The sequence below is a fragment of the Sylvia atricapilla genome, chromosome 1, assembly GCF_009819655.1.
Source record: "Sylvia atricapilla isolate bSylAtr1 chromosome 1, bSylAtr1.pri, whole genome shotgun sequence".
NCBI lineage: Eukaryota > Metazoa > Chordata > Aves > Passeriformes > Sylviidae > Sylvia > Sylvia atricapilla.
The window spans coordinates 5,270,407-5,295,156 of NC_089140.1; the positions used below are offsets into that span (position 1 = coordinate 5,270,407).

The window sequence follows — 24,750 nt, forward strand, 5'->3', positions numbered from 1 at the left end:
ACTCTTCCAGCAGCTCACTGCTTTTGTCAATAGAAGATTTGTCCCAGGTGGATGGTTCGGATCCAGACCCAAGAACGCAGATTTTGGCATCTACCAGTCAGCTTCCCTCTCACTGGAGAGCTGGGGCTCAGTTTGAGTGTCATAATGGCAATATCTCCTGTTCCAAATGTCCATGGACCTGCAGGTCCTGCCTCTGAATCCAGCCTCCCTCTGTCTTGCTGCATGATCAGCTCTCTCTTTTTTTACCCTGGAGCAGTGTAAGACATCAGGTCATTGCCTTACCTCCTGTGGCAGCCCTTAACACACCAGACCTTCATAGAACCCCTCCATTTTCCCTTTTCTGCACTGAACACACCCATTTCTTCCTGTTTTCCAGTTTCTCCATGGTATTGAGAGGAAAACAAGCTTTGTACAGGTTCAGGTAACAGAAATAGGTAACATTTTCTCTATGGGAGCATTTTAAAGCCTTTAACTCTCAGTGATTTGATTTACTAATTGGCGTCTTGAACGTTGCCATGGCAACTGGATTCATTTGTTTTTCCAGCCAAATAGGAACCGTGGTCAGCAGCAGAACAATCCACTGAAGCCATCCATTTGTCTCCCATTAGCATCCCATTACCAGAGAACCCAAATCCCAGTGGGCCCTATAGGAACAACAGAGGGTCTTGGATCATATTTTATCCTCATGGAAATCACCAATGTTTTTGATAAAGACTAATTGAGATAAGATGAACCCTGAGGTACACCCTCTCCATCTAAAGACCACAAAAAGCAGGCCATCATCATCATCATCCCCAGGATTTTGTAAGCTGCCTGTATCCAGCTGTATCCAGGGAAGCTCCCTTGCTCTTTCTGGAACAGGTGTGTACACCACGGACATTCACAGAAAATGACAGGATCCCGGGGAAAGGTGACCTCATAGAAAATTGGGCCAAGGCACTTTGGGGCCTGATCCAGCTCCCATTTAAGTTAGTGTGAGACTGAAGGCTATAAATAGTGCTGTGAATGTTATCCAGTGCCTCTGTGATAGCCAGAACAGAGCTCGGAGAACAAGAATTAAGACTGTGTGGAGGAGACTGACCCCTGTTCACTGCTTCAGCCTACTGATCTCCTGCTACAGAGAGATAAATGTCACCCTTTCGGTGGGTAAATCACTTAACTCAAGAAGTAACTATCCCAGAGGTGAGAAATATATGGCGTATTTGTGTTTTCCTTGGAGACTTGGCCTGTCAGTCACTTTCCCACACAAAGCCAGCCTGCAGGAATGCTGACACCAATTCAAGTTTGCCAACGCAGTTGTTAAACCCTTTGCTGCCCCATGTCTCAGTAACTAATGACAAAATACACTCATCAAGGGTGAGCCCTTCTGTCCCTACACTCATGTGACTCATACAGATATTTGCACGACACAGGACACAGGTGTATCCTCAGGGAAAGGAATGGACACAGTGAGGACAATCCTGCTGCAAGTCACACCTTTTTTGGTTTTGTTTTGGTTTTTTCTTTTGGTGGTTTTTTTTATTTTATTTTTTTTATTTTTCCTCTTCTTCCTGCTTGTTTCCAGACTGTGCATGAACGTGTCTGATGTTCTGTAGGTGATTGCCAACATCTGGTATGGATGTCATTCTGAGTTATGCTAATACTTCCTCACATCTCGCATAAGGAATGGATGATGTTTTGGGATCTTGCCATTTCTCATTGTTTGGTGTTGCTTGCATTTTTCTATGGTTTCCGATTTGCATTTGAAAAAATGATTATTTGATTAACCTCTGAATGTGATAATTTCTACCTGCCTTAACAGGAATGTTTGGGCCAAATTCTTCTTGCTCTCTGCAGATGTCAGGCTGCCTATACAGCCTCCATTCCACTGATTTTGGATCTCGTGGGTTTTTTTCACATCATGCAAGCAGGATTTGGCCCAGAGGTGTGGAAAGAAGTCAGTGATTCAGAAAAAGCCTGTTATTGATTTACTCCACAGGGAGTAATCTATAGACCCATTGTCATTCACTTGTGTAGATGTTACTCAGCTTTGGATCAGATTCTCGGATTTTTTTTTCCTGCATGCTGCCTGGTTTGATGTTTGACTTGCAAGAATTAAGTAAATGCCTTTAATGCCCCATAAATAGCATCTTCTATTAAGCTATATTGCAGTGCTCTCATTGGCACTATTTCAAAGAAGGATTATTTATCCAGAAGATTTAACCGTGCTCTAAATTTGAATACATCTAGCATTGCCTTTACAAAACATGGGATTGAATCAGAGAGATGGAGAGCACCTGCAAGAGGTCCTGAGTGTCCTTAATTTCCCTCAGTCCTTCCATTTTAGAGGCACAGATAGTTTAAATGAACAATGGATTAAATATTTTCCTTTGCTGTGGTACTTAGTTTTGTCAACCACTATGATGGATACTACTTAATTTTCTGAGAGAATTTTGGTTTTAAAGGGTGAGGAAAAACAGTTCAGCAGTAAGTATAACACTCTCCAAGTGGTTTTCCTGGAAAGTTTTAACAAAGGTCCAGGAGGCAGAGTACAAGTTATTTTTAAATGGTCTTTAATTACAAAAATTGTACTACTAAAGCATCATCCTCTTAAATTGTTCAGAAGCTTGTAAGCTATGAAAAAAAAAAAAAAAAAAACCAAAAAGTTTTAAAAGGAAGTAAAGCAGAAAACCCTCTCATAAAGAAATTATTTGATACCTGTGAGGGATGAACTTGTAAAACTAAGAGTATAGAATTGCTATTCTATTTAAAACTCCAGTAAGTAATCTGAGAAAAACATGTTTCATGAAATGACCTCGAAATTGGCAATACTGAGGCCTGGTGCTGAAAACAGATAGTCTTTATTGGTGGCTAGAATTTTGTAGGGTTTTTTTCTCTAATGTTATCCCTTTTCACATTAGGACTCCCATTGTCCTTGCCCATATGAGTAAGATTGATTAGTGCACTTAGATGGTAAATCAAACTCCAAGTTTGTATTTGTATTACAAACAAATAAATGTTCTGCAGGGATTTCACAGAGAGTATGGCAGTAAAAAAAATTGTGGTATTTTTTTTTTCCTTTTCTTAAGACTCAGTTTGCATTTGGATGTCCCAAGTTCAACCAACTTCAGTAAAGCAACATCTGTGCGTTCAAAGGACAACCAATGATAAGAATCACTGTAAATATTTCAGACTATTAGAATTAAAAAGTTTTAAAATTCTAGCTCATGTCCAGATTTTTTCCTCACCTCACTACTTGTGTAAGACCTGGATGTTATAAAGGTCTTATAATGCTGGGCAAGGGTGACACCCCAGAAGTCCTTTCAGAATTGGCATTCATCTAAAACTACTTCCCATTCAGGTAAAAAAAAAATTACTCAAGACTAGATTTACAGGAGAGGTTTCATTTTTATTGAAATGAATAATAGGCATGATAATAGGTATCCAAGCCTACAGATGGGTTCAAAAATTCAAAGTCAGCCTTTTACTAAGTACCTGAGTAGAACTGACCTAATTTGTAAAATCTCTTTCTGGTGAGCAGGAGAGGTAGCATGAAAATCCAGCTTTTGCCTAATGTTTGTCCTGCAATAATTTATGCTTTTTTTTTTTTTTTTTTTTTTTTTTTTTTTTTTTTTTTTTTTTTTTTTTTAACAAAGCGGGGAGCTGTCTAACCTCGCCCTCTTTACCATGCCACAAACTAATTTTAGAAAGGCAAGCAAAAATTTTAGTGGGGAAAGCTCCCCACACCTGATGGATCAGTGCCTTTTGGTTAAATGGGCCATTGTACAGATGTTAATAGCATTCACAGATGAGCAATATCCTGTGCTGGAGTGGAGTATTTTAGGCTGCTGAATGCAATGCAGGGAGTGCTGCACCTGTTGGCCATTCCAGCAGCTCATCCTCATCTGAGAAACCCTGGTTTCCCCTCACTTTAACCAGAGATTTTCAAGCAAAGCCAAGAGCTAATTTTGCTTTCCTGTGAGTCCTGAAGTACATTTTCACATTATTTCCAATTATGCAGCACTAGCTCACCCTTTGTGGCTGCCAGACTCTTGGGGTGGAATTCCAAGGAACTGAGATTTAATGTGTATGATCATATTCAGTGAGAAAATCACTGTGCTTCTGAATATTACCCAGGAGAATTCCTCCTGTTTCCTCTTTGCATTTTCTTTTTTTTTTCTATTTAAATCAATTTCTCTTATTGCTGCCATACTGGTGACATGGATTAGCAGAAGCTCTTATTACTACTTACTAGGATTAATTAAATATAAATAGGAAAGAAATGACAAAATTGCCACCAATGTGCAGCTGATATTAATGTCCAGCTACAGCACACCAGCTTAGAAGAGAAGGGTCCTTTTTAAAAAAGGAATAGGTTTTTCCTGTCATAATCATGTAATATTCAATCAGCTCAAACAATGCTGATCTCCAGGAACACTTCAAAAGCAAAAACTAGCACTTGAGAAAACTTTAGAACTATTTATATCTGAATATTTATGGAAGAATAAACTGAAGCTAGTGTTACAGGGTAAAATAATGAAAGAGAAGAAGCTAATTTGTGTGACCCAAGCCTTTGGTGTTATGCAATGGGAGGATTTATCTACTTTGGCAGCATATTATAAAATGATTTACTTTGCCCAGGTAGTGTTGGAGCCTTAGGTTGTTTTACTCAAATAATTTCCACTGTGTTTATTTGATTGCCTGTATTTGGCTTTTTTTCTAATCCCGAATTCTTGTTGTCTTAAGCAAATGAATTGAAGGCAGAGGAATTATTCATATGAGGACAGCATGTTGGATTTGGCACTAAAATATGTAAAAATAATCAGGGAATAAACAGCATTTCCATACCTCTTCATCTGTTTATGTGAGGGATAAAGTTATCAGAATCACCTGAGAGATTTAAAAGCAATTCACCTCCTCAAAATTCAATGGGATTTAGGCTTTACCACCTTTACTGCAGCTCCATGAAAATGTAAAACACATTCCATATTTTCTTTATCCATGGATAGTTTTGTATCTCACTGTCCCTCCATCCAGTTCTTCCCCTCCATTTTTAAAGCAGTGTTTGTGCAATTGCAGGACTTTGGTCCAAAAGCAGGCCAAACCACACATTCATAGTGATCACTTGTCTCTCATTTCTGACGTCCGAACACTGAAAGCCCTTCAGATTCCCTTTCCCATGGAGATTTTCATCATGAAAAGCAGCTGTCTGCAGACATATTTCAGTCTCTCAGTCTATAAACTCTCGGCTTTTATCTCCCTAGGGCTGAAGACCATTGTAGGGGCACTTATCCAGTCTGTTAAGAAACTTGCAGATGTGATGATCCTGACCGTTTTCTGCTTGAGTGTCTTTGCCCTCATAGGCCTCCAGCTCTTCATGGGAAACTTGAGACACAAATGTGTCAGGGATTACACCATGTATAACTTCACCAATGGCTCCTTGTACTTGGATGGTAGGACGTGGAACAACTCAGAGGAATTTCTTAGTGATCCAGGTAGGCACCTCTTTGCCCTGTAATCTGGTTTCTGCCTCGTTTGAGGGTTGGGGATTTTTGTTTGTTCTGGATTTTTTGTTTGCTGGGGTGGTTTTTTGTTTGTTTGGGGGATTTTTGTCTTTTTTTTGTCCTTTTTTTTTTTTTTTTTTCAATTATATTGACGGAAGTCTGTGTGTGGTTCAGCAGAACATGACTACTGGCTCCTCGTGATGTCAACGTGCTTTTGAAAGCCCTAGGTAGCTTTGTCTGAATCTCTATGGTGCCTTCACAGTTCTTCCTGAAAATACTTTTGGTACTTTCCTATAAATTCCTAGTTGCCTCACTAATGATTTTCACAGTTTTAGAGTGTCTTATATATTTTAAAAGCACTGTTTTCTGGAATTGAGCAATCACATGAAAATTTCAACTCTGTGTGTGAGTCTGTTTTTTGCATGTTGTTTCACTGAAAACAATTTATAGCTTTACTATTTTCTAGAAAAACTTCAGAATTTGAGTTAATGGCCTTAAAAAAATTCAAAAGGTAAAGCAAAGCAATTCAGTCTTTTTTAATCTGAAAAACTCCAAGAGAATTGTTTTAAGGAAATCTTTTGCTGTTTGGGCCTAATTAATTATTTGGGTCTGGCCATCCTCTACAAACTCCTGAGCAGTGACCTTTTGTATTTCTTTTGTGGAGAAAAATGAACCACTTACTCAACCCATCAACACATTGACCCATGAATTTGGTTGAGAGGCAGTGTCACAGTGTCATGGGGTAACTCTGCTCTGGCTCTGTAGACCCTACAATCCTACATCTGCTGTCACCTGCACTATGAAAACCCCAAATCTGACTCCTGGGAGTTGCCTGGCTCGACCCAGGGATTCAGCCAGGGGCAGTCCCTCTTCTCCCCACTGGTGACTTCTGGTCTTTCTATCCAATTCTTCTCTCTGTGGGCTGAGAAGCCTGGAAACAGTGGTATTAAGAGGATTTCCTTCAAGGAATAATAAACTCACCAGGGGTGTCTTTAAGGCATGATGTGGGTGATGCAGCATTAAGGAAGGACAGGTCACAAAGCTCTGGCTGAGTGAGGGTTGTCTTTGGAGCTGGCTCTGACCATCAGGTTGTGTGTCCTCTCAGTGCCCCTTATCAGAGCCCCTTATCAGCTGAAAGGGGAAAGAGCTCTTGGACTTTGGCTGGATGATGTGGAACCTTCTGAAATGTTATCCCACCCATCTTACCCCTGCTTCCAGAGAGGAGCTAGTAAGGATCAAGAGAGATAAAGATCAGCAAGATAAAGGTTTGTGCACCTGTGGTGGATTAAGGCACCTCAGGGCCCCTCTACCCACAGATAACAGAGCTGTGTGAGGTGCTGCTTTCCCTCTCTCACAGAGGCATTGAGGGATAAAACAGTGATGGCTGGGAGCACAAAGCCCTGCAGCAAAGGGAAAAGGAAGAAATGGAGCCATGAAGATAGTCTGGCTCTCTGGAAATGGCAGTAGGGTAAATGTGATACAAGATAGGCTGTTAAAATACAGATAATGTCAGGGCCAGCTGCAGCACTGCTTTAAATGTGAGGAATTGTACAGCTGCTCCAGCATACCATGAGCAAGTTTATTTATGTAGTTCTGATATGGGGAGGAGGGCAGACACTCCCAGAAATCTGTACAGGAAATCCAGCAATGGTTAACAGGGTCATGAAAATATACTTAATATCACTAGAGGAGATTTACCTATTACGAAGATAACCAACTTTGGTTAACAGGGTCATGAAAATATACTTGATATCACTAGAGAAGATTTACCTATTACAAAGATAACCAACTTGGTGAGATAATGAATTAAAGTGAATTAAATTTTGACCATGTGGCATTACAAGGAAGTAATAATAATATCAATGATTGTTTTCATAATATCTGAAAATAAAGACATGGCAAGCAGTTGTCACTTACTTTGGATAGACAGAAATTATTTAAATAGTGAAAGTGTTGAGGCAATGCAGAAGGCCTGTGAAAACCTAAAAGAAGAGTAGATTTATAAGAAAATGATAGTGACCTCTGAATAAGAACAATGTTCTCATTCATTCATGAGGAATTTCTTCCTCAAAATGCTGAAGAAGGAGGCTCAGCTATTAGGCAAGAGAAAACAATATTAAGTAGGATTTTCATTTAATGTTTGCTGGTGCACTAGAGTGAGTCAGAAATGGAAGGACTGGCTCATTTTGTGACTAGATGGGGTAGTGCTTTGTATTTCATTTTGCATAAGTATTATGGTGAAATAAAGTGACCGTTTAAAGGGGAGGCACTGACCACAATTTAATAACAGTCCAAATTTCAAGGACTGCAGGGAATTAAGCAATACATACAGTTAGATTAAAGTGTAGGCAGACCAAATTAGATAAAAAGAGGAATATATTAAGAAACAGAATCGTGTCAGTGTTTGCTCTGAAGAAGAACTAGAGAAGAAAATTGGCCGACATGTTGAGATAGTAGAGTTCACTCGAAAGGAGCACAGACAATTACAAGAGCTCTTTGGAGATTTCAAAAACAATGTGGCTGAGTAATTTAGTTTGGAGCAGGGATACTAATCTAAAAAACTCCAGAAAACAGAAACCTGAAGTACTGTCAGAGATCCATAATACTTTAGAGGAAAAAGGGGATGTAAAGAAAAACCACTGAAATCTAAAATTGGAAAAGTTCTTAATTCTGTTCATCAGGACATCAAATTAAATGTGAATTAAAATGGGGTGGTGTGACAGTTCTGCTCTTCTTTAAGAGCAAAAATTTGCTTTGGATTCTTTAAGAATGTTTTTAGTATTTTAAAGGGCAGCACAGAACCTCTAAAATGGCATTAGCCTCCTCCTGTGCCTTAAAACCATTTTTTGCATGAATGGAAAAACAGAAATCAGTAAAATTCCTTAACAGGGTAATAGAGGGAAGAATTTCTTGGTGCTGTAGAGGAAATAGTTGAGAGAATTTAGTCATTTAGAAGTGTGAGAAAGATAAGAACAGAGTTTTGAGTCTTTCAAAGCCCTTTTTAGTTTGAGATAACTGTGTGCTGGGGGCAATTTCCACAGGGGATGTTTTGGTTGTGTCTCTGGGACAGCCATGTGGGATGACCTGGGATGGCTCCAGGTCGTCTTTTTTATTCAAAACTTACTTCATATCTGGACAAAGTTCTGTAATCTTTCCTTATCTGCATTCAGCCTCCAGGCAGGAAATTTTTTTTCTCATCTGTCTTCTCAATTCTCCTGCTTTGGTTTTATATACAGGGAAAAAGTCAGTTTGTAAACTTCATGTCATCACTGGCTTGACCACAGTTATGTGGTAGCTCTTGATTTTTAGTTGATCCCTGAGGAAATAACCACCACAACCGCAGATTTCTGGAACTCCTTCCCTTAACTCCATGTTCAAGACCCATGGGTACTTTCCTGTTCTACCAGTGTCTTCCAGAAAAGCCTTTTTTCTATAAATCTTATCAATCCTGCACTGCAAGGTTGCTAATATTGTTGACAATTGTGGGGTTTTCGCCCCCATGTGCCATGACATGATCATATACTAAATCCCGTAAAGAATTCCTGCCTCGTGTACCAAACATTTTACCTGCTCTTGCCATAATTTCAATGGCTTCTGCAGCTGGAGGAAGTGCCAGGTAACCTTAGAAGAAAGAGGCAAAATTAAAAGCATGGAGATCCTGTGAGAGAATTCAAACTGGCTGCTATTCAGGTTCACTAAACACTGGAATACAAAGTCGTAGAACAAAAGTGTCAGCAAATATTCCTGATCAGACTGGGAAATTTCAGGATGGGAAATTTCTTGGCAATGTAATTAAAAGCTTAATTCTGTGAAAGAAACTTCTGCTAAGTAACTGTGGGTTCCTCTGGTGTCTCAGCTTAATTACAGGGCACAGCAGTCATGACAAGAAGGGACAAATTTTTAGTCTTTCCTCAACTCACAGTGGAGATGAAGATCTAAAATATGCCTTTTGCTGGGCATCTCTCTTTCAGGATGAACAAATGAATTTTTAGATTCTTTTCACCCATATAAATGGCTCAAAATTTAAACAGCAACCTCTAGAAAGAAGGCTTGTCTGAAAAATTATTCCGTTCTGGCTTTGTCTCCAATGAGTAATGCTTACCATTGCAAACCTAGAGAGGGGGAAAAAATGAAGATTAAGGGAGAAGTAGCTCATCAGGTCTCCCAGTTTCCTCTGTACAACTTCTCTTTGAATGAATGGATTGTGGGATGAGGGACAGGTGAGCATCAGATAAAATCAGGCTAAAAAATTCTTCATGTCAAGTGCCAGTGGTAAAATTACAATCATTCATCTGGGAAAATGGTGACTACTGATAGGTAATTATTTTCCTGCCTGCAGTTCTAGATTTGGTAAGAGATTGTGATCAATAAGGCCAAGGAGGATTATTTTTAGACATTAATAATAACAAACCTGGAAGTCTGGAGTTTTTAGATGCAGTAGTGATTGTAAGTAAAAAATGAAATAAGAGGGGGAAAAAAGGCTGAAAATAATGATAGTTTACATCCACAGCATTATGAACATGATGAGATCAATGTATCAATATCGAAGTCATTGAGGTGTTGGTTATCATTAGGAGAGTTAATAGTTTCGAAATACGAGCTGACTAAAAAACTCTAAGCCTAATTTCAAGTCTTGTAAAGATTTCTAGGAAAGCAGCTCCAAATAACAGTCTTGAAAGCCTGTCTTGGGGCGTGGTGTTTAAATTAAAGACTTATTTGATGAAGTGAAGCTTCATGAATGTGCGAGTTAGAACGGATTAAAAGCTGTAGGATGTCAGATGTGTCACTGGCTTAGAGATGTACCAGTGGACTGAGTGTAGCTGATTCATATAGCTGATGATTTTAGAATCTTTAATGTCATTTATGTATTCCATTATGAAAATGGATTATTGACTAGTCAGTAAGTAGAAATCTGAGTCCTTTTGTTGAGCAGGGCTTAATGTAAGGGCTGAAAGCATAAGAAAAAAACGCTTTAGAGAAGGGCCTTAAAACTATAATTAAATTATAAAGTTACTTATGGAATGATAGTCTTAAACCTCAGCATTTTCTTTTTCTTTAGAATAAATACTCTGTTTAAGACACTCTGAAAGAGTCTTGGTTTTAAAGTGTTTTATATATGTTTTCTCTCAAAATCAGGATCTTTTAAGATAAAAAAGAGCAACCCTATAATTTCCGTTAGATATTCCTGTCCAAGAAATTGACATTAAAAAAACCAAAACAAACAAGTAAAATAAGTGAATGTTCAAGCTTTATGAGCCGTTTAGTGGGAGGAATCAGCTACTATTTTTATAGCTTAAAAGAGGTATTTCAGGGTTGTTACTTTTTCTTCTAGAGTCGTTTCTGGCATTCATTTCATGGCAGTGATTTTTCTCGTCTTCCATAGTCAATTGTATTTTAACAGTGCTTTGGGGAAAAAACGAAACACCTTTTAACAGAAAAAATCCAGATCAAGATTAATTTTTTTTTTGTCACCTTTAGTTAGACTTGAAAGACTTAAGGCTGCTTCAGGTTCTGTATTTATAAGGATGTGTAGAGTAGGTGAAGTTTTGGGAATACCCATCCAAACTGTGGTCTTCTTGAGCACTTGAGAAGGGATCAGAGGCTTGTATGGAACAGATGCTGAGGCACAGGGCTGTGAATGTATAGAAATGTATGTCTGCATGTAGATGAGGCTGTGGGCATCTTCTTTATGCTCTGTTTCTGATTGTTTTCTCTGCCTGATGAAATCATTTTTGTTTCCAGAACCACTGAAATGGAGCTCTATGAACAGATACTCTGAACCCATATGGGAACTGTAGAGAAAAGGATTTTGTCCAGGACAGATAATAAATGTAGCCAGTTTGGGGAGAGCTGAAGTGTTTGAGGTGGTAATAGAAGACAGTGAGTGTCTGATGAATAATTATGGAGGTGGGAGGAAAGAGAGAAGCAATAAATCAAGTTGGGACTGGCATGGGTGTTTCATTATGTATGATTGTATATGAACCAATGATTAAAACAAGGAACCTCTCTGGGCTTTCAGATGGTGTTTGTTGTCAGCATGGAATCTATTGACATTACTCTGCTTTAACTGTAAATATTGTGGCTTTGTTCAAGTGCTGTGGGTCTTTTGATATATAGCTTCATCAATGCTCAAAACTTAATGCTCTGATGTGTTATTAACATGGATATTGTACCTGTGCACTTAATTTTTTTAAGCTAAATAGAAAAAGAAAGCCTCATCAAAAGTGCAAAGGTCATAAAAATATAGGAATTGATAATGCAATAATAATAATATTATTGATAATAATGATAATCCAATACAGTCTCTTCCTGACCATCCAGTATGATTTTTTTCAGCTTTGTGGTGAAAGATGAAGTTCTTATATTGTAACTATCTGAAATATTTTGTGAACCAGGAGTATTTCTGCCTCAGTTACACCTTTTGTTCTCCTCACTGCTCATAGAAAGGAGAGATCTACTTGAGGAAAATCTGCCATGGAAAATTCAGGCTAAATATTTTCAGTTTTCCTGCACCTTCAAGTTGTTCATACGCTACAGAATTAAAACATCACCTGACTTGAACAATGATGTGCATTTAAAAGAACTTTCTGTGTGCCCATTAAGGGCTGTCCATGGACTGCTCCATGCTTCATGTTCAGCAATAAAGTGCATTGCAAAGGCCAGAGGAATCTTCTGCTTTTACCTCTGAGCACTCAGCCCAGGTGCACTGTGAGCAGAGAATAACTTGCACTGCTGCTTGCTCTTATTGCGCTGGTTTTAAGGAAAAAGTAAAGATATATTTTCTCCTGTTAAATTTCTTCTGTGCTGGATTGCCCCAAGTGTAGTGGAGATAAAATATGGGAATTGCCAGGCTCAATCTGGCCTTGGCATACCCAGAGCAACATCTCTCTGTGGCACCAAACAGCCCCATTTGCTCCAGAAAACAATTAGTAGAGCTCAAAGTATAGATATTTTTCTAATTTTCTTTTAACATTAACTGTTGTAACTTAGGATATCCTTATCTACACAGGCAACAAATCTCTCTTTGAATGTTTTGTCCACAGGGGCAGCCTGCAGCAGCAACTTCAGCAGTTCAAATGAGAAATATAGTGAGAAATATTTCCTTTATCTTTGTTTTTGAGAATTCTTCTTTTCTTTTTCCCCTTCCATTTTCTTAAGGCAAAAACCACTGTTATCACATTCTTGTCACTAGGAGCACACAAAGCTCCCTGTTCTCCTTTTCCAAAACACATGCTGTTTTTAAACTGTGATAGTCACCTTTTTTCTAGGATAAAAGATGCCCATTTTTTTCCCATTGTTGCTCTTCTTAAATTTTCCCAGTCATTCTCATTCCCTTCTCAATACTTTCCAGTCTGGCAGGTACCCTGTTGAAAGCTCTGAAAATGCTCTTTCCTCTGGATCATTGAGTCATTTAGGTTGGAAAAGACTTTTAAGACCAACAAGTCCAACCATTACCCCAGCACTACCAAGTCCACCAACAAACCCTGTCCCCAAGTGTCACATTCACATGTCTTTTAAACACCCATGGGGATGGTGACTCCACCACCTCCCATTCCACCTCATATTCCAATGCCTGATAACTCTTCCAATGAGGAAATATTTCCTAATATCCAATCCAAACCTTCTCATGTGCAGCTTGAGGTCATTTTTTCCAGTTCTATCATCACTTGTTGCCTGGGAGAAGAGACAAAGCCTGGCCTGGCTGCATCCTCCTGTCAGGGAGTTGTAGAGAGTGAGGAGCCTTTCCTGCCCTCCAGGAAATCAGCACTCCCACCCAGCTTGCTGTCATCTGCAAATTGACTGAGGCTGCACTTGATCCCCTTGTCCACATCATTGGAAAAGTTATTTAATAGAACTGATAAAAACAAGCCTCTGTCCATCAGCTCTTTCCTGTATGTTACCCCAGCATGGCCCTCCTGTATATCAATATTACACTTTTCTCTGATCATAGCTTCATATTACATAAAAGTGTTGACTAAGGAACCCTACCAAAAAAAAGAGAATCCATCTCTCTTATCTGAACTGATAAAGGGAATTTCAGGACTGACAAGGTTATGAATAGGTGAGATTTTCTCTTTCTCTGCTTTACTTCACTTTCTGACAACTTAATATTCCACTTTGTATTTCTCTTCTCCCTGTTTTTTAGTGGAGTAGATGTTTCTAGTGTTCCTCATTCAGTCCATGCCTCAGACTTTATTCACCTGATAAATTCTGTGTATAGGAGATGTTGTTACCTCTCTGCTCACCCTCTCTTTCCCTTGTACTTACAAATGTAACAAAGAAGTGCAGGTGCAGCCCTCCATTAGCCTGCAGAGGTCCTGCATACTGACTTTTCATCTAAACCTGTGTTTTCTGTCTCTCAGCCATTTTTTGATCCAATTTAGTTTTTTCTTTATCACAGTAAGTGCAGAAGTTGTGGGGTTTTTTTTCCTATTTGTCCATCATCTGTCTGTAATCACAAATGCATTTGACCTTTGAAACAGCTTTTGATTTTAATTCTTTTGTGTGAAACATATGAAAAAATTCCACAAAACACAAAAACCTCTACAAAACTTGCAGAGAGCACACTTCAGCACTTTGCTGCCTATTCATGTGGAGCATATGTCTAAACAAGTGGTACTGAATATGCTTTTAGTTACATGCTGCTACCCTACAGCCCTAATAGTGTGGGTCTGAGTGACTGGTGAGGCACAGAGGCATTGAAGGAGGTTATCTGAAGATGTTTAAAAGCCAGCATGTGTGTTTATTGCTAGTCATTGTGTCCTGTCTTGTCTTCCTGGGGATGCTCCTGGGCTTGGCAAGGTCCCCAAGCCAATTTGACAGCATCTAAATTCTCTGCTCTCCTCTAGTGCACATCTCCAAAAGCTCCTGATGTGTTTTTCCTCCTCTCCTGATGTGCTTTTTGTTCCCTCAGACCATGTGAGCAGCACAAACAGGTACCGTGGGTCTCTGAGGCTTTCAGAGCCTCTTCCTAGTGCACGGGAGCCATCTAGCTCAAGAGGGCTTGATTGATATTTTTAGTGGCTTTTTCACAAATGGGGGAAAAAGCTGTCCTGTCAAAATTTGAGACATTTTCTGTGCTGTGGCAACTGCTAAGCCTGGCAGGAAAATTGTTTCTCTGACTTGTCTGGGGAAGCACTAACAGAAGCCTACCAGAGGGACTCAGACTGAAGAAGACCACTTTCCTCTCACCACCTGGTTGTTTGATTTTCTACAACCTCCTCCCAGCTCCTCCATATCTCCTGCAGGACAACTCATGCCCAGAATTCCAGGCTGTGTTTACCACAAAGTCATGCAGTTGCCAGTGCTGTACATAAAGTTTATCCCCTTGATCTCTGCTCCCTCTACCCACCCAACCATCTTGGCCATAACTCCTCCTGTTCCTTTTTGAACTGAAGTTCAGGAAATGTCCTTCCTCATGGCTACAGGGTTTGGAGAAAGCAGAGAGCTGTGCTAGAAGGGATTTCCCAGGGAAAGAGGGAGGATGGGAAGCAAGGAGAGGAGAGCACCCAAGAGCCTCTGAAACTCAGCAGAAAGGTCAGCAGCAAAGGAGAGCCACATCTCCTGCCATGGGCTGAACAACAGGAGAGTAACTGATTATTATAATTATTTTCAACCCTTTTTAGCCAGGAAAAACTAACTGGCAACGCCATATTTTTTTTTCCCCCAAGCCTTCTCCCCTAATAACACCCTTAATACAGCCTGTTCCATGGCTTTTGTGAGGCATGTTTTTCATCTCCAAACTCAATTTCGTTTATTAGAGGCTCCGCCGTGTGTGACACAGTGTGCACACAGCAAGTGCAGCAAGGATTCCTTTTAATTATCCTGTGTTACCAGGAGGCAAAGTGGTGGGCGAAAGGGCGAGGAGGGGGTGTTGTCTGCTTCCTTTCTGTGCCATGTATCACAACAGGGAGGAGATGGAGCTTTCTGAACAGCATTTCAAATTTGGAATGGGGGCGTTGGGTGGCTGTCAGTGCTCCGTGCCAGCCCCAGTGCACTGAGAAAGTCTCCAAGCAGTGAGTGCCCGTGTGGCTGCAATAAATAGTCTGAGATAACAAACACCTCTGTGGAGTTTTTGTTAGAAAGTCAGCCAGAGGACTCTTCTCTGGGCAATGACTAATGATACTTGAATGTTGCTCTTTATGCAAGCGTGATAATGTATAGGGTTGTTGTGGCGGTTTTATTTTTAATTGGAATTAATTTCTTGTCAGGCGAGTCAACATTTCAGTAGGAATGCTCCTCCTTCAGAGGAGGAGCAGAAACTGGAGGCAGAAGCTGTGTTTTCTAAGCTGACTACAACCTTTCTTATTTTTCTGAATGAGAAAATTTTCCTTCTCACAGAAATGAAGAAGGTTTTTACCCTGCAGTCCATGTACCCTGCTGGCTTTCTGCTCAGTTGTGTGATAGAGGTGTGGAAAGCAAAAGCTGGAGCATATTTTTAATTGGATTTTTTTTCAGGAAGTTTGCCTTTATTTTTATCCCCTGTTAATTTGACAAGTGGAGGCATTGTGAATGTTTGCTCTGTTACAATCACCTGGTGTGGGAGAGAGCAATGCAGAGACCTGAAAATAATGAGAAATCAGAAAAAGGGTGGAATGAAACAGACAAAATTATAAGGAACTTTAGGAGGAAGATATTGCAAGAATACACGTGGAAAATTTGTGGTTTTCCCCACTTGCACATAGTGAACATAAAATTCTGGCCAGTGTTATTTGCTTTGAGAAGTCTAGGAAGTAGAACATGGGCTTGAAGGAACTTTGTTATTCTGACCACTTTTACTTCTTTTAATATGACCAGGTAGTTACCTTACTCTGGGAATTCCTGTAGAAAAATTCCTAAAAAGTAACATGTATCCTACGATTGTGACATCAGCCTTTTAGTAAAGCTGGTAAAAAAAAAAAAAATAACCTTACCTTTGGAAAGAATGGCATGTTCCATAAAGTTTATGTACACACACACAGAGGTCATGGCTTTGGCTTTTTTTCTTTTTGTTTTTGGCTTTAAAAATTAAAAAAACCCACCAAAAGTAAACACCTAAAATAGAGGGTTTCAGTTTCATTTTCCATATTTGTTCTATTTTTTTTCCCACTCACAAGCTGAAATTTTTCAGTGAAAAACAAAACGAAAATTAATTGCTGTCTTCCAAGGCAGTGAAAAATCATTGTGTTTTCAGGTGGCATTCCTCAGGTTGAGCAGTTTTCAGAGACAAAATCCTGCTCTGCATGAAAAAGGAGTTCCTAGTTCTTTGCCCACTCTAGAGCTAACTGATGGGAATCTGAGGCCATGAGTGAATATGGTACCATGGTTGTTCGTTCTTTAAGGCAAGAGTGATGCCTGTTTGCTTCTTGCAGCTCTCTGATTGCCCAGCAGGCTTGACTGAAACCCAAACCAATGGGCTTTGAAGGAAAGATTGATTGTTGTGCACATTTTTGATACTACAGCAATTTGTTTCCTTGGGTATAAAGCTCTAATCCCCCTTTCATTTATCAGTGGGGAATGGGGAGCTTGCCTATTCCCTTCCTCTTCCTCAGCCCGAGGTTTGTCACAGTGTCTTTGTTTATCAGTTATTATGAAATAAGAAATTATTATGGAATAAAATTACCAGTTTCCTATGTCACAGTGGCTGTGGCACTCCCTTGCACAGACCCCATGGTGAAGATGTGCCCTCCAGCAGCACCTGCACACCAGCTCCTCAGTCTGCATTTTGTAAGGCTCTTTGGCACCTGCCAAAGAAATGTGGATGCTTCATTTTAGAAATGCTTACCTGTTTTAGAAATGTAAATGCTTTTATGTCAACAGCAGACAACAGAATTTTGTCCATTCTCAAGATTTCAGATTTCTTGTTTGCACACAGAGAATCCTTGTCCTCCTTAATCCTGTGCTCAGACTCTGTTCTTATCTTCTGATTTGGCTGACCAGGAGGTGTCATTTTGGTTTTCAACTATTTCAATCAAACCTGGAATCATAGAATCGTGGAATGATTTGTGTTGGATAGGACCTTAAAGACCATCTAGCTCAGAGAGAAAGTGGTCTGTGTGTTTGTGCCGCTGACTCTGTGTATCCCAAATAAAATGCCACCTGTCCTGAGAAAAGCACAAGTCCTTGCCCAGCAGAACTGGGGGGTGGAAGGTGATGCAGCTGTGACATCTTTCCCTGTTCTGTGGAGATTGATCCCCAGTCCTCAACAACGCTCAGTCTCGAGAGCTGCTGTCACACAAGGTGTTTCTTGAAAACCCACGTGGCCAGACAAAGTGGAAAAACATCCAATCTGAGCAGGATGTGTGCTCTGATAACCTGTGAACACCACCACGTGCCCCTGTAAGCACAAGCTCCTGGGCAGTAATTCCCTCTTGGCATGCAGCAGAGCAGGGCTTTTCCACCGCTCGCAGCTCACTGGGAAAGCCACAGCACATCTGTTCAGGGGTTGAGCCATTGAGCATTCTCTGCATAGCCCGCCTGGATAAGCTGTCACTCTTGATTTTTAAAACATTTCACGACAGGGGGTTAGCCTGGATTGGAGAACCTCCTGTGAGCAGCATCTGCAGAGGCTCCTCTGCTCACAAAGCTTTACCAGGCAGGACTGCCACCAGCACGTCTTGGTCAAGAGGGAGTCACTTCCTCTCTGCTGCAGCAAAGCACACCAGGTTATTTATCCTTCCTCAGTGAGCTGCACACCTCTGTTTTGCATTTTTTTATGTTTCTAGAGCAATGCTTCTATCTGTTCTTCCCTGCCACCATCCAGGTTTTAGAGATGCTCCTTAGGACATCTTTTCTTCACACTCCCTCCAGAAGACTGATTCTCCTTATCTTTTTGAGAAGATAATGTCCTGTTGTTACTCTGCATGTTAGACTTGATTGGCTGGGCAGAGAGGAAGGAGTGTGTATGTAAAATTTCTTATTAGCCTGGAGATGCTAATTTCCTTAAGCCTTATTGATAGTCAACCTGGGGGTGATCCGCAGCACTCAAATTTAGCTTACTCCTTTGAGGCTCTCTTCAGAAGTGTCTGTCTCTCTCCATTGCCATTACAGATGACTGCAGTGATAAATATTTGTCTTTGTGAATACTTCCTTGTTTGTTTGATCTTTAACAGGGTGGTTTTTTAGTTTCTTTTGCTTTATACTCTGTGTTTTCTATGCTGAGCAGAATCCACCAGACTGAGGGAGTGGGCTGCTTTGTTAATATTATTGCATTCTGAGTTTTTAACCTATGAGTCAGTAATTTCTGCCACAAACTTCAATTAATATGTGTCTCATCTGTGCAGAGACTAAAAGTTACAGGCTAGCATATGGTTTGGTTTCATTTACAGAATTTAGTAACAATGCTCTTGGTTTGAACAGAGGGACATGGCTGGATCGAATTTCCTAAACACATTACCCACAGCCCATTGTCAGCTTATTCAACTGGTCAGATTCGGAATGCAAACCACAAGTGCTTAGAGAGATTTGAAAAAATACATACGTATTTCCAATTTATAGAAGTTAAAATTAGCAAAAACAAAGCAAGAGCATGCCATTCATCTCTCAGTTGCTGTCCCAATTGGATATGCTGGTTGGTGGATGATATTTTTTGAATGTTATCATCCCCAGAATGTGTTTATTAAAAAGCCATTTCTCTATTTATATTGCAGTGAACTATTTCATAAAAAACGGTACAGAAGATGTGTTACTGTGTGGCAACAGCACTGATGCTGGGTAAGTACTTTAAAAATATCTTCACTTCTGGTCTGGTTTTGTTGCCTTTATTATTATTATTACATTTTTCCTCTAGTTCTGCCCACTTTTCACCAGCATGAAGTAGATATTTCAACTTCCTTCTGTCTAGGCATAATAGTAGAGAGGATTATGACAATATTGTGCATAGTAATACAATTTTCTCAACTGCAGGGAAGATAAGGTTCTGTGTGTCACTTATTCAGGTTTAAAATCTTTAGGGGCCTTATTACAGTTCTTTTTCAATACATTTGAATTTCTCAGTTAAAAAAACAGTGAAAACTAAGTAAGATTTTGGCTGAGTGGAGAGTATTTTAATGGAAATGAAACAGGAATGGAAACAGAAAACCTGGAGGGATTTAAACTGATGATGAATTTCTGGCTTTTGGCAAAGGAAGATAAACAAATCAACAAATGTCCCAGAAATAGCATGTTTTGGAAGTGGGAAGGTACTCAGATTTGAATTGTGATCTGCATTGGCACTTGATTTGCTTGTAGACTACATGTATTTCATTTTCTCGTTGTGTAGACAGTGAAGAGATCCAGGGGTGTCCTAACATCCTCTGCATGAAGGGCTTTATTCAAATCCCTGCCATCTGTAGATGCCAGTGGTTCCTCCTGCATCCCATCCGCAGGGCCCAAGTGCGCTGTCAGGGTGTGTGATTTTATCTGACAGCTTCTCATGATCTTGATGGAAGTGAAGAGTACAGATAGGATGGAAAGAGATGGTATCATCTGTGGGCAGAGGAAATTGTAAACCATGCAAAGATTGCAGGCTGTTAGGAGTTGTAGGAGAAGGTGGAAAATACCTTGGAGTAGTGGGACAGAGGAGGTTTTGAGCCAAATATGTGAGAGCATTTGAACCAGGGAGGTGGGTGTCTTTGGCCAAGAGAGAGGAGGAGGTGACATGTGACATGATCTGCTTCTGGAGGGAGATGTTCTGAGCTGGTAGAAACAAATGTGGAAGACCACCAAAAAAAAAAAAAAATTAGGAGGAATTTTATTTAGGAGGAGTTTAATGAGGAAAAAAGGTATATGTGTGCAGGGAAGCAGCAGTGAGATGAAGGGAAGATAAAATCTGAACTTGCTAGTGGACAAAAAGGCAAGAAAAGCCCTCAGGTCCCAGGGAGAGATGTTTTCTGCTGCCACTGCCTGTATCTGTATTGACATAAGACAAAGGGAAAGCTCAGTGTCAGCCTTCCCTCTGCAGGTCTGGTGTGTCTGATCCGTATTGCCAGCCTGAGTTAGACTCTGAGGTGCTTGGGCAGAGGGCCATGCTTTCCCCTTTGTTTGTTCCTCGGGAGGCACGATGTCAGCATCCATTAATTAAGGCCTTTGTTGATTGTAATACATTGTGTTTATCCAGGCTCAGGCAGAGCTCCAAGACTGTTGGGATGTTTTCCCGGGAATCCCAGGATTTGGCAATCTCCATTGTGCTGGGGAACCTCAGCCTTTGCAAACCAACAGGCAATAATATTGGGAAAAACAAGTGCTCTGCATGGCAACAATATTTTGTGTGTCATGGAGTGTTCATTGTTCTCACTGATGATCTGAGCTGTGCTGGTGGAAAGCTCATGGGCAGTGCTGAAAGAGTTGATATCTACTGCTTTGGAATTGTTCAGCTGGTGGGAATTTAAATACCAATCCAAAATCCATGGAGTATTTATATATTGGCAGCCTGTGTGGATTTAAGAGTTCATTTCTAGCAAGGCATATGAGCAAGCCCAGTGTCTTGTCTTCCCATGAAAGTTAATAAATTGCAGCAAAAAGCCATGATTAGAGAAAACCTCTGGTGGAGACACTGTGCCCATGAGAGAGTTACAGCCTGGAACAGCCAGGGGAGAACTTGCAGCTCTTGAGTATAAGAGGACAAAAATGACACCTTCAGACTGAGTGTTCTTGTACTTGTTTTGATAAATACATCAAAACTGTCAGTGTTTGTGACACCAAGGGAAACCAACTTTCCCTTTATGCCTTGGCTCTTTCTTCTTCAGCCTTCTGCTGTTTTTGTAAAGTATTTAATACCACTGGGGAAGGTTTGAGCTTAAATGCCTAAAAATGGGTAATAAATATTCCTGCTACACTGGAGTTTTTAGCTCAGGATTAGCAAGTGTTTTCTCATACACTATACTCTGTGCTATACATTGCACAGAGCTGCTGCCAGTCATCCACTGCCAGTGTTTAAAGACATGAAGATAATTAGAAAGATGATCTTTAGGTCCAAGGGGATGTGAAAAGTGTATTCCCACCTGTTGGGACAGGGAGACGTATCTAACAAATGAATTTGTTTTCTCTCACCTTTCAGTGATTTGGGCCAAGGGCAAGAGTGTTAAACAACAAACCAAAATCTGCATGCCTGAGACCTTCTGGGGCAGGTTGCACCACAGGAGCAAGGGAGGGGACTTTAGAGGAAGTAGATGCATGATGTTGTGGTTCCGTCATTTATTAGTAATGAAATTCATGACAAGTGAGGACTCTTGAGCTGAGAACCCATCAAGGCATCAGGAAGGTGTGGTGAGGAAAGACAGCTGGAAAGGCAATGTCTGGTGCTCATAGCATTTGTGGAATGTGCTTTTGCTCACAGTTGGAATTCATCTGCCTCTGGGATACACTGAGGACCCAAAGGAAATTCGGGGAAGGGCAGTGTCATGTGTTCTCTCCTGGAAGTATTTCTTGTTAGAGTGAAGGATATCTGTGTTGTGGCCAGGATATTAAATCTTGAGGTAATTGAAAAAGCCATCTCAGTGCATTTTTAAAAGCATGTTAATGACACTCTGAGGTTTGTCTGGTTGCTGTTATTATGGAAGAGTTTAAAAAAAAAAAAGTCCAAATAAAACTGCTATGGCAATTGTTAGGTGATGAGACTCAAGTGGTCTAATGTAAGAGCGTGTAGTGATGGAGACTGCAACTTGAGCTGGAGTAGCAAGCCAAAATCAGCAGGGAAATGATCATCAGTGGATTCTATATCACAGGCAATCTAATTATCTCCAAGGTGGGGGCTTTATTACATTACTAGGAGGGACTGTTTTCTGAACAAGGACCCAAGCTGCCAATAAAGGAGGAGGTAATGGATCTAGCTGATATTGATTCCAGTTCAGAAGGGATTTGAATAGATGTATGTCACTCAGCTGCAGCAAACATGTCTCTAGTACTTGACCTGGCAGAGGCAAGAAAAAAAAACACATTTATTTGCATTTTTAGATATGCTCAAGCAACCTCAAGAATCTGCTTTAAAAACCATGCTGCACAGACATGGTAGGAGTGTCAGGGAGATGACAAATTTCTTGGTGCACAAGGGCTAATCTGTCTGTGGGGTTTCCCATGTGACGCCTCAGAAACCTTCCTGATACGTGAAATTTGACTTTTCTTCACTTAATCAAACAGAACTTTTTTTTGTTGCTTTTCATTTTGTTTATCTGACTGCATTTTCCCACTTGATGTACTGCAAGAATTTGCTCTGTGCTTACAAGGAACAGAGTACGATAGAAACTAGAAGTAACTTTTGGAGAAGAGAGAAAATCAAATGATTCTGATCAAAGATATTCTTTGGCTCAAAGTGACACGTGCTTGGTGTTTCACAACAAGCACATTCAGGAAACTACACTGATAGAAAAATGCTCTGCTCTGTGTGTCACAGATTGATCACACTGGGAGCAGTGCTAACAGCAACACTCTCTTAACAAAAAAACCCCGAAAAAAAAGTGTATTTGCAGTTGTTGATGTTTTTAGATGCATTTGGAGGTTAAATTTAGTAGTTCTTTTGGACGGGGCTGCACTGGGGTATACACAAATTGTTTCTCTTTGCAATTTCAGCAGCTCTATTTGTTTAATATAAATGGAGAAAGCTCAGATAGTCTGATTTTAAACATAGATTCCAAATTCTGTAAATTTGCTTTTCAATTTAATCCCCAGTATATATCTTATCCAATGCTGAACACCTTGTTTTAGCCTGAAAGATGGCACAGTGAAGATCCAGTACAATGATCCAATATTTGGGAGATCTTAGGTGGGAGCAGACGGTGGAAACTGCTCTTTTCTTAGTGAAATCAAGTCCTGGCATCAAGTGGAGCATGATTTGTGAAGGCTGCAGAGCAGCAGATGACAGCAGGCACCACCACATCCTCCCTATAAATATATATACACACACACACACATCCTATATGTCTGCCCTCCTGGTCCCACCTTCAGATCCAATGAGGCATCCTGCTGGAGCACAGCACCCCCAGAGCAGATTCCCAGAGTGGAACACATCCCTGTCAGGCCACACCAACCCTCCTGTGCAGCTCCAGCTTGTCCCCTCTTGGTGACATTGAACCTTTCACTTTGGTGGGGTGACCTGCAGAGTCCCCTCCTTCCCCACAGATAAAGACTTTTATGGAGGCTGCAGCAGCGTGGAATTAATCTGTCTGTGAGAAAGGAAGATACTGTTCAGCTCTAAAGCATTTCCACTTTCATCTGTTTTTATTTCCCCTCCTGCCTGAAGGTTTCCTTGAGCAACAGAAACAGGGAGGAAATTTGTCCATTAGGAGGAAGAGACAAGATGCTGTCAATGTACAAAGTAAACAAACAGACACAAAGGAGAAACTTAAATTCTTTCTGTTCACTTTTTCACTTGCAAATTACAAGGAGCTGGCTTTTCAGGAAAGTGTACATGTTTTAAGTAAGTTGTGCCCCTTTTGGATCTCAAGGTCAAACTGCTTCGTTTTTATTTTTTCCCCTTACACATGATATGTCCTGTGTATTCAGCTCATGGGCAGGAATAGTCTACAAGATCATACAGATGATGAAAGCATATTTGCATCATGTCTGTACTGATATTACCAAAAAAGACTAGTGAACAGGAAGGAAAAAGCAGCCACTAAATCTACTTCAGGAACAACAAGAAAGCACCTTTGGCAACTGCATCCTAGTAACTGTTGCTATAGAAACTTTACTACCTTTATTCTCACTATGACCTTGATTTTTCTTAACAGGATACATTAAAATAATGTACACTGTGGGGCAAGATTCTCTTTGGTGTGGTAAATTCTGTCACTGAGCTCATTGCAACAAGGAATGAAGGAATGACCATGTGTTGTAGCTCTCCTCAAAGTTTTTGTGTCAGTCCTAACTCTAAGGCATTATCAGAAAAAAAAACCCTTTTGTTTTCTTCTGTGTTGTGGCATTTTACTAAAGTAGTTAATACCCACATGTAAAATTGCATCAGATGCCTGTTTTCATAGTCTCCATGAGCACCAAAAGCAGTGTTTCTGTGGCAGTTTCTCCTCATCAGCCTCCCATCAGCGCCCTCGTTACACGTACAGCCATACAGCACTTTGATCTCTCTGAGCTGTAGTAACATTCCTTTGCCTTTATGCATCCTCCACGCAGTGATTTAAAGCCCCTTGTAAAGGCTTATCACACCCCTGAAGGGTAGAGAAGAAACATGCACTGTGCTGAGGAGGAGAGCTGCTATCGGGTGCTCCCACCAGTGCCACTGCAGCTCTCAACCAGAACTTGGCAGGGGAGAGCCTGGAAAAATGTCTGTCTGCCAGGACATGTCAAACAGCATCCAGCA

The 24,750-nt window shown here is 40.4% G+C and overlaps 1 protein-coding gene across 3 annotated transcripts in view; it reads left to right on the top strand.

Annotated features, from left to right (window-relative positions):
* The window catches only part of LOC136358179 (sodium channel protein type 5 subunit alpha-like), a 176,572-nt gene that overhangs the window by 18,998 nt on the left and 132,824 nt on the right, over positions 1-24,750 (top strand). For all 3 annotated transcript variants that reach the window (XM_066314122.1, XM_066314104.1, XM_066314114.1), the window contains 2 exons: positions 5,244-5,474; positions 19,112-19,175. In XM_066314122.1, the coding sequence (XP_066170219.1) occupies positions 5,244-5,474; positions 19,112-19,175 (295 nt within the window). The remainder of the gene's footprint in view (positions 1-5,243; positions 5,475-19,111; positions 19,176-24,750) is intronic.